This window comes from Myxocyprinus asiaticus, chromosome 22 (assembly GCF_019703515.2).
Source record: "Myxocyprinus asiaticus isolate MX2 ecotype Aquarium Trade chromosome 22, UBuf_Myxa_2, whole genome shotgun sequence".
Taxonomy (NCBI): domain Eukaryota; kingdom Metazoa; phylum Chordata; class Actinopteri; order Cypriniformes; family Catostomidae; genus Myxocyprinus; species Myxocyprinus asiaticus.
This window is the reverse complement of record NC_059365.1, coordinates 18,592,862-18,602,500: the sequence shown is the minus strand read 5'-3', so window position 1 is coordinate 18,602,500 and position 9,639 is coordinate 18,592,862. Positions and strand designations below refer to the sequence as shown.

Genomic DNA, 9,639 nt, shown 5'->3' with positions numbered 1-9,639 from the left:
CTGCTCAGTTTCATTGCATCGCCAGTGGTTGCTCATATCAATGGAAATCGCAGACTCTTATGAAGACTTAAAGCTGAAGTATGTAATTTCTATGACACTTGGCCACCAAACGTAATTGTAAAAATAAACATTGTTTTCAAAACAGCTTTCCAAAAATGCCCCTCGTCTGCTGTTGTTTAAACAGTCAGATAGTCCCGCCAGAGATTATTTAGCAGAGACAGGCCACTTCTATTTAAATGAATGGGAGAAATTGGAACGCCCAACCAAGAAGCTCTAGCACCCAACGGTCAACAGATGTAGAAAGGAAGTCCCACCTTACAGGTAAAAGAGCCAGTCACCTTTTAGATACAGATATCACCTGTCAATCAACTCGCTAACACGCATGCGCATTAACGCTATTCAGGAAAATTGCGTGTTTTAGCGTAAAATGAGGTAAAGAAGCACAATTTATGATTCCAATATTATCACATTTTATTGCTTATTTGAAATATGTTCTTTGATCATAATCTTGACCAGACGTTTTTGAGATTTTGGTGTTTTCCCATTCAAGTAGATAGGAGCTGCACTGGTATGACTGGAAATTGCCTCCCGAGAGCGTTCCAAAGATGGTCGACAGTGGACTGACTAGCTAGAAAGACTTTGGTCTCACCCCAGCTGACACCATTGGTTAAGTTACGTTGGTGGGTGGGGTCTAAGCGTGTCGCTCAATACAAACACAATAATTTTTATAGCGCCACAGAGACATAGTGTTTACAGTTTTTGAGAAAATGTACTTCTCAATGGCTTACTTATAGTTGTCTCTGCATATTACGCTGGGATAGGAGAAAGTATTTTAACACTGAAAAAGTTACATACTTCAGCTTTAAGGTTGATTTGTCAGAATGTAGCTGCATTACAGAATACTCATCGCCTCATTCACACCACACTACACGAATATATAGCAAATGGTAATCGCATGCTCCGAGACAGATGAGGCTCTGACTTCTGATTGATTTGAACACTTCCTGTCCGCTCTGTTTGTAGGCCCAAAACTGAAGAAGCGAAGCTCCTCCCTCTCGCGAGTGGGGGCTAAAACCCAGCTCGCCACCAAACCAGAGAAACCCACATCAGAAGAATCAGGTGCTTAAGTCCCAGCCGGGACAATTGATACGTGCCTGTTTGCCGTTTACTAACAAATAAGTGCAAGATGCGTTTGCTTAACTGGCCTGCCCTGCTTTTGTTTGATTCATTAACAGGCAAAATAAGCCAACAGAACATGACATGGGGTGGGAGGGACATAAATAGGATTGATCTGTTTGTAATCTGTGGTCATAAACATACAGGGTCTCTTTCCCTGTGTACTTTGCTTGCCTCGTCTTTACACTCACACTGACACCCTTGCATCAAATCTTCCACCTAGAAACAATACAATCTGCTGATGTCAATGCTGTTTTAAAACAGACATGTCCTCACGTCTCTTGATGCTTACTGCTGCTCTCTCAGGAAGTTCTCGCTCACTGAGCTACTCACCAGGAATGAGCTCTTTGTTCGTGTTAATACAGTGTGTTTTTTGTTTGTGTAAATGCTGTTGTTCTCTCTTCCAAATGACATTAGCCAAAGAGTTTGGCTCTTGGTGCCATGGCGTGCGTGCGTGCGTGCGTGCGTGCGTGCGTGCGTGCGTGCGTGCGTGCGTGCGTGCGTGCGTGCGTGCGTGCGTGCGTGCGTGCGTGTGTGTGTGTGTGTTATAACTATCATCATTACCTTTCTATAGACCCAAAATGTCTTGATAGGGACCTGGGCCCTTTTCTTTGTACATAGATTACTGGGTTATCTGGATACTATTTTTTGACTATTTCATACGGTCCTGGATTATTCCATTCTTCGAAGCTCATCTCGGAGTTATTGTCTCAGGAGCAGGTGTATTTATTGTACATAGGATAAGATTGTGGCTTATAAGCAAAGGTGACCCTTGAAGTCCCAGCCAACGCTCCATTCTTATAAGAACACCTTGAACCTGCAGGAATAATTTAATCTAATAATAATAAAAGTAGCCATTTTAATAATATTGTAAATAATAATAAGAATCATAATATCAGATTTAATATTTAGCACAGCCTGACATTTTACTCATTATGAGATGCTACTTTTACCTTATAAATTTATTGGCACTTTACATTATCTGTATAACTCGAACCTTACATTATTTGTACAACATGACGTATGAAGAATGGGGCCCTGAACACTGCAATTACTTGTGCCATATGTATTTTAAATTCTGTATTCAGGTATCTTTAGACTCCTACAGTAGTTGTAATATATTTACCATTGAAAAACCATATATAAGACCCTTGTGTAGTGTTGTGATTGACAGATCACAAGTTTACCCAACATAGTTCACGCTCGTTTGATATACACCATCGTTCCCTTTGGTGCCACTGCTGAAAGCACATTCTCAATACAGAGCTTCCTCAGCCACATCAAAAATTCAGTAATCACTCTCAACAGTCTCAACCCACTTCACAATAAGCAAAGGTGGATCCGTATGGTGCCAAGGGGGAAACGCAAATAAACAGATCATTCAAAAGAGACATTACGTTTTTACTCAGTCATTTTTCTGTTTTTCCCCACTTTGGATTTGTAACTGGTTAAAAACATAAATCTCATGTCAGCAAGAGCTTTTTGTGCCTATATTAAGACTTTTGCACATTATATCACATTTTATCAAGTTTAGTTCAATTTCACTAAACTCCATGTTTTCCAACTGCATTATGTAAAACTGCATTTTGACACCAGACTAAAATCAAATGCTTCATATAAAAGAACTGTAATGTATACAATGTATACCTTAAATGTAAAACACCTGACTGCAAGCCTTTGACTCTTGGCTGGTTGATCTCAAAAAGCTGAAGTTACTCTTTAGTCTTGGCTTTGTGTTCCTCTTTTTTTCACCTACACTTCCACAGCCTGGTCCTGCTTCTCATTACCTCCCCTTATTTCACTAATATATTTTTTTTGTCTCCAGCATTGAGAGTCTCACCTTAATTATGTCATCTGTCTGCTGTTTACATTTGAAATACAATCACTTTATCTTTGGATTGTGTGTTGTTTCTTGCATTTAAAATCACATTGGTGTCATTCCCCTCTCCTTCATACTGTGTTTATTCCTCAACCTCTTTGTCTCTTTTCTTTCCCTTTTGTCTGCTCTGTTTTTCGTGTTTGTTTCGGCACACCGTGTCTATAGCTCGCCGCTCCTTGGCTGCCCCCGTGGACAGCGGTGTCCTCAGTCGTCTGCTTACACCCACCCAGGCTTCACTAGCTAGGAGCAAGAGTACCGCGGCCCTGTCCGGCGATGGAGCCGACGCCCAAGGTAACCCTTGAGAGAAAGAGAGGCCCACCTCATACCGGAAACCTCCGCTTGTGTGTAAATATAAGATGCTGTGCAGGGGTGCATGGTTGCCGTGTTGTTTTGGGCATGCTGAAGTCTTGGAATGGGGCTAAAAGCACTGATCACATGCGCTTGTTTCAAACACAAAGAAAAAAAAATTGGTAATGTTTAATTTGCAAGCAAAGCAGTCTTTTCTCTGCTCACCTTAACTTGTACATACACAAACATTTGCAAGGTGTTCGAGGGCTCTTGCTGATGGATCTTTTGTAAGCTGATTAGCGGAGCAATTCTGTGCGTGAGAAGAGAATGAGTAGAGTGAATCTGTGCCCTGCTGTTGCTGCTACAATCCCCACCTGATCCACACAGTGCAGCTCAATGTCCCTGAAGACCAGCACCGTCACCCTAAACAATTTCATCATCATTAATTCCAAGAGCTTTTAATCTTGCCGTTAGATTACCAGTAAACATGTAGTGAACCTTAGTTCATTCATGTAACTTGTTTAAAGGGATAGCTGTTCACATAAATGTAATCATTTATTACTTGACGTCTAGAATACTAAATCTGACAGCATCTAAACGGCCTCATTGGATTCTTAAAATAGACGGAGAGATGATTATGAATCAGCAGCAGCTTAAAGATCGATTACATTTACAGGCTTTCCATGATGATAACAGTCACAGTTAATTATAGTGGGTTATGATTAGCCCTGAAATCTCACCATCATAGCAGACCATTCTTCAGGCCAGCCCTCACCTCACCTTCACCAGATACTGGACAAATTAACATCCCTGCTTGAGTCTATAAGGGATTGTAATCTCATTTTCTCATTTTACTTTTGTTTATCAGCAGCTGTGCATAACTTGTAAATGTATTTTTTTTATCAATATCAAGATTTTAGGTTTGATTGAAATTGAACATTTAAAATGCATATAAATGTACTGCAACTGTAACAGCTGTTCACCATTTCTTTTTAGTTTAACCTTTTTGCCCTCACTACTCCATTTCAGTCGTCCTGCTGTGTGACAAGTAAATGTTTAAAAGTGCAGATTCTACGTTGCTTCTCAATTAATACAAGGTCACTAAAGCTGCATGCTAAATAATTCTAAAAGATTTAGCAAAGTGCATTTAAAATAGTTTTAGATGGACCATAATATGTAAATCCACAGGACATTTAAATTACCCTAATGCTGAAATCCCACCATCTACAATGGGGAACCATGTAGTGTGTCAAGAACAGTATCCCAACAGCAGTTGTAATATAAATGTAATCCTTCTGTTCAGCCTTTCTTACAACTCATGTCTACATGAGCTAATCACTAACATCAGACATGACTTGTTATAAATGTTATGCTGTTTGATGTCCTAGATGTGGATAAAAGGTTTGAGTGAATGTTGGTGTTTGGTTTGCTGTATTATTAAGCTGTTTTAAACAGCAGCCTAATGCGCTTGCTTGGTGCAAGGTGTGCTTTGGTGAAATTGTGTGCTGTGTATTGGTGACCAATGTGTTGTCTGCCCAGGATGCTGTCTGTCCCTCGCCATCTCTCTCTCTCTCGCTCTCTCTCTCTCTCTCTCTCTCTCTCTCTCTCTCTCTCTCACACCCACCCATCAAACCCGATGCCATCAGTGCTTTTCAGGAACAGTTTCTGATCAACCAGTTCTGACCAATCTAATTTGGGCCACTCTTGTTTTGTGCTTTTGTCATCCCCATTCCCTTCTCTCTTCCTCTTTGTTTTGCTATATCTCCCTCTACCTTTGCTTTGCTCTGCTCACCCACTCGGCTGCATGTGATATGCATTCCCTGCTGCCCCTGGCTGTGCACCATTGACTGTGTCCTTTACCAGAGTCTCACCTGTGTCCTCGTTCAGCATCCGCCAGCCCGCTGCAACCCCCAGCCCGCGGACCCCTACGGAGTCGAAGCAGCGATCGAAAGAAAGTCCCATCTACTTCTGTATCTGCGGATTCCATTGCCAGTATGGCCCAGGTGAGCAGATGATGCATGTGAATTTGCACTTGAAATTTTTTTTTTAAATATATAGAGTCGGCCATGCATTTGCATGTTTGTTTTTAACTTGGTTATGCTACATCAGCATGGATATTGTAAATGTTATGATGATTTTTTTCATCACTTTGTGAAACTAATCCATTTCCCTTTTTGATTTGTAACTAGTAGCACCTAATACACGAGGAAAAAAATAAAAAATCTAGAGCAAATAGTTTACTTAAATTGATGTCCACATAAATGGACAGGAGTGTTGGTGTATGTTTATGAGACGTAACATACATTACATCAGAAATTCGCATAATTCCTTCTGATACAATCACTGCCAACCATGTTAAAATAAAATGATACATTATAAATTCTGAATCTATGTACTGATTACCATTTTTCCATGTCTGCCAAAGCTATTGAGTGGTCCAAACATCTGCAGCCTGAAACTGAACTTTTGATCAGATTTTAGGAGTGAATGGACGTATCTGCATTGAGCTATAGGATGCTCCCTATTTAGTGAATGCCTTAACCTCCAGTGTGCTGTCTGTCTGCGCAGGCCCATCACAGAACAGTTCGAAATGCACCTTATTTTCATCCTAACCCCTTATACAGCCTCTGAAAGCAACATTTTTCAGCTTTTGGATGAACCCATTGATTCTCAATCTGAAAATGCACAGTAAATGTAGGAATGTATTTCCTAATGTTAATAGAACCGTATTTTACAGTGTAGCAAAATTAAATATAACAAAATGTATATTAAAATTAAGCTAAATGACCCACAGATGTGTTAATGTTGAAAGTTATTCAAAATAACTTACATGGTTTTTTTCTACTTTTGATGAAATAATGTCCCAAAATCCACATATGTGGACATCACGTCAGCACGCCGACGCATGAAAGATGAATGATTTTTTTGTTTTTTTTTTGTTTGATGGTTTGTTTTAAATCCCCTTTTTCTCCCAATTTGGAATGCCCAATTCCCACTACTCCCAATTCCTACTTAGTAGGTCCTCATGGTTACTCACTTCAATCCGGGTGGCGGAGAACATGTCTCAGTTGCCTCCGCTTTTAAGACGATCAGTCCGCACATCTTATCACGTGGCTCGTTGTGCATGACACTGCGGAGACTCACAGCATGGGAGGCTTATGCTCTTCTCCGCGATCCATGCACAACTTAACCACGTGCCCCACTGAGAGCGAGAACCACTCATCGTGACCACGAGGAGGTTACCCCATGTGACTCTACCCTCCCTAGCAACCTGGCCAATTTGGTTGCTTAGGAGACCTGGCTGGAGTCGCTCAGCACACCCTGGATTCGAACTCACGACTCCAGGGGTTGAATGAATATTTTTTTAAAGCAGCATATCAAATGAAACTAGAGACGCTACTCTTTACACCCAAACAGGTTTCAATGAAAAAGCTTAGGTTTCTTACCAGAAGCCCTTTTGTTGGCTCTGCGCCTTTAGAAGCACTTCACAGAAATCAACGTCATGCTGTTACGGGACTTGGTGCGGCAGAAGTTTAACCTTAAATGACAGTCTAGAGTGTTGTGAACAGTATTCAGTCAGTTTAAAATAAAGGTGTACTCAGTAACTCCTAAAGACATGAATTGTAATTTGTAATATATGTGGTAAACCATGAACACTCACATTAAAATGAAGACTCCAGTCATATCAGTAACCTTATAAAAGCTGTTTTATTCTACATGGAAAGGGTGCACACATGGGGGCTGCCATGTTAGAATCGCATTACCAGCCCGAAAATACTACTCGCTTAATCTCAGTAACCGTCCTGTCATTTGACATTTTCACTCATTGATTAAAGTAGTCATGGTTGACTGTGAATACTAAATTTCTACAATGGCATCTGAAACTGAAAACTATTGATTTTAAATTATGCTGCATCCAAGCCACTAGGTGTCAGTGTAAGTCCAAGATGACACAAAGACAAAACTTTGATGCACCTTTAATTTAAATTATGCATTGCGTATAGCAAAGCCAAAATACAACATCCATGCATGTGGACGTGGGGTCGGACAAGTTTAAGGTGAATGCAGATTATTAATCTCCAGAGTCTCCACAATGATCTCATAACTAGGATAGGCTTAATGGAACTATCTGTGTGTTATTGCTATCTTCCTTAGTTGAAATGCCTTAAAACAGTATGTGCCATTTATATGAATGACAATTATGGTTTGCTTTGCAAAACAGCTTGGATTTATCCCTGACGTTAATCAGTGAGCTGTCCATTCTGAATAACACTATCTGATCCCAGCTTAACATTGCTCCAGCTGCAATGTGCACTACAGAGACTGGGAACTGGGTTACATCAATTACTTTTTGACTAAGTGCCGAGCACTCTTTTCTTGAAAAATAAGTGGATAGTGAAAATTCTAAGGCCAGAAACACACTGAATGAAAGTACATAAACTCGGATGCAATTTCTCAAACAATGCATTTCAATTGGCCCTATTATACATACTTGTATTGTGGGTTTTTGCATTACTGTGACATGCTAAACTTAGTTGCAAAGATACACCAGCCACAACAGTGAAGTAAACTCTCTTATACTAGCATTGGACCAAACTACCATGATTAACCTGCACACAGCCTCTAAAGTTTTCACACTAAATAATCTGATATGAACTACATGTGACATTCTGATCCCCTGTAGAGAGAATGCCCACTTCAGGGATTCGGTCAGACATGCAGTTAATTTGTAGTGCTGACCTACATATAATGAATACGACTGAGCTTGAGTGTGTGTCCCAGAGAAAGGAGAGGAGCTCTCTTTGATATCATTTGAGAAAAGTAAATACAAACTGACATTTCCCTCTGATTGTCTTGCTGTACTTTTCCTTGTCCATTTGCTTTGCCCACAGCACTCTATATCTGATCTGATTGATGGTCATTTGGATAGATGATGTAGAGTCAGAGCTGAAAACATGGTGTACTCATTGCCAGATGCTTCCTTGTGTATATGCTGGAAATGTCTGCAGTAAATAACAACTCCATACTTATGAGTCTGTCCTGCATTTACTTCATTTGTCTAATTGATACCCTGAGCACTGAGCATGCGGACAGTAGGTTAAAAATAGATACAGTAGAAGGGACAGGTTAACCAAATGACTGGTCATGTTAAAAATAGATTGCGGGTTTACAACAGTCAGATGACAGTCTAACCCCAGCGGTAACATAGTAACATTGACACCATAGTCTGATTTGGGCAGGATAGTCATTGATCACTACATAGTACACACCTCTCAAATCTGGGGCTCTTTTGTTCTTTATATGTGTCATGCTCCTAGTGAAGTATTATCTTTCCTATTTTCTCACCTTTTTTTGGTAAAAGCAAAAAGGTGAGAAGGAGAAACGTTTCACGTCACCACTTGGAAAACGCCCTGCCTCTCCCTCTAGTCGTCATCGATCGCCCTCTCCTGCCCCCACTGCTAACACCACCACAAGAACGCCCTCACCTGGAGCAGCCAAGTAAGACTCTCAATATTAGTTTTACCCTGCAGGGGTTTCACTTTTGATTTGAATCTTTTACAATGTACTAGCACTTCTCACATTGCATCTCCCATTGTGCATAGTATATATGTGCGTATTCCCTCTCTGTTCTTTATTTACATTTGTCTCCTTCAGGCAGAGTCCACGCTTACGCCCGCCTTCACCCAGCGGCTTGAAACAGAGGCCTCCATCCCCTCAGTCCTCTGCCACATCCAAACCTCCTCCCATCCAGAAACCTGCTCTCACCCCCACCGGCCCCCCCACCCTCCGCAAGAGGGACTCCAAGCCAAAGGACTTGTCTCCCATGGTGCCTGTCACCCCACAGTCTCCTGACACCAGCACACCCAGCCCAGTACCCGCACCTAAGACCAAAGAGGGTGAGTACCCTGATATTCATGTGTACAAACCACCCTCTCCACATTCAAGCACAACAATTATTCTGCAATAAAAGAAAAGGAAAAATACATTAGTTAAAAACTATGCAAAGAATGGACAAAAGAATAGTATAAGGTCAGAGGTCTGTAAACATACTTGAAGAAAATATTAAATTTTAACTTGAATTTGAATACAAATATTAGTGCTTGCAAGGCAGCAATAGAAATGAAATAACTGTTAGAAAAGCTTTATCTAGATTCCCACGGTCATGGAAAACTTTAATTATCAGGGAATTTAAAAACTGTAGTTTTTTTTTCCTTTAAATGCCATGAAAATAAATAAAATCTTAAAATTTAACTGGATAGAAATTGCTCTTTCTGTGCAATCTCTATAAAATTAAT

General features: G+C 40.5%; 1 protein-coding gene across 10 annotated transcripts in view; it reads left to right on the top strand.

Annotated features, from left to right (window-relative positions):
* The window catches only part of LOC127412655 (ensconsin-like), a 64,907-nt gene that overhangs the window by 46,187 nt on the left and 9,081 nt on the right, over positions 1 to 9,639 (top strand). For 4 of the 10 annotated variants that reach the window (XM_051649198.1, XM_051649191.1, XM_051649192.1 and 1 more), the window contains 5 exons: positions 1,024 to 1,119; positions 3,221 to 3,346; positions 5,207 to 5,346; positions 8,706 to 8,842; positions 8,999 to 9,240. In XM_051649198.1, coding sequence (XP_051505158.1) covers positions 1,024 to 1,119; positions 3,221 to 3,346; positions 5,207 to 5,346; positions 8,706 to 8,842; positions 8,999 to 9,240 — 741 coding nt within the window. The remainder of the gene's footprint in view (positions 1 to 1,023; positions 1,120 to 3,220; positions 3,347 to 5,206; positions 5,347 to 8,705; positions 8,843 to 8,998; positions 9,241 to 9,639) is intronic. The other 6 variants (XM_051649199.1, XM_051649197.1, XM_051649190.1 and 3 more) reach the window with 5 other exon arrangements.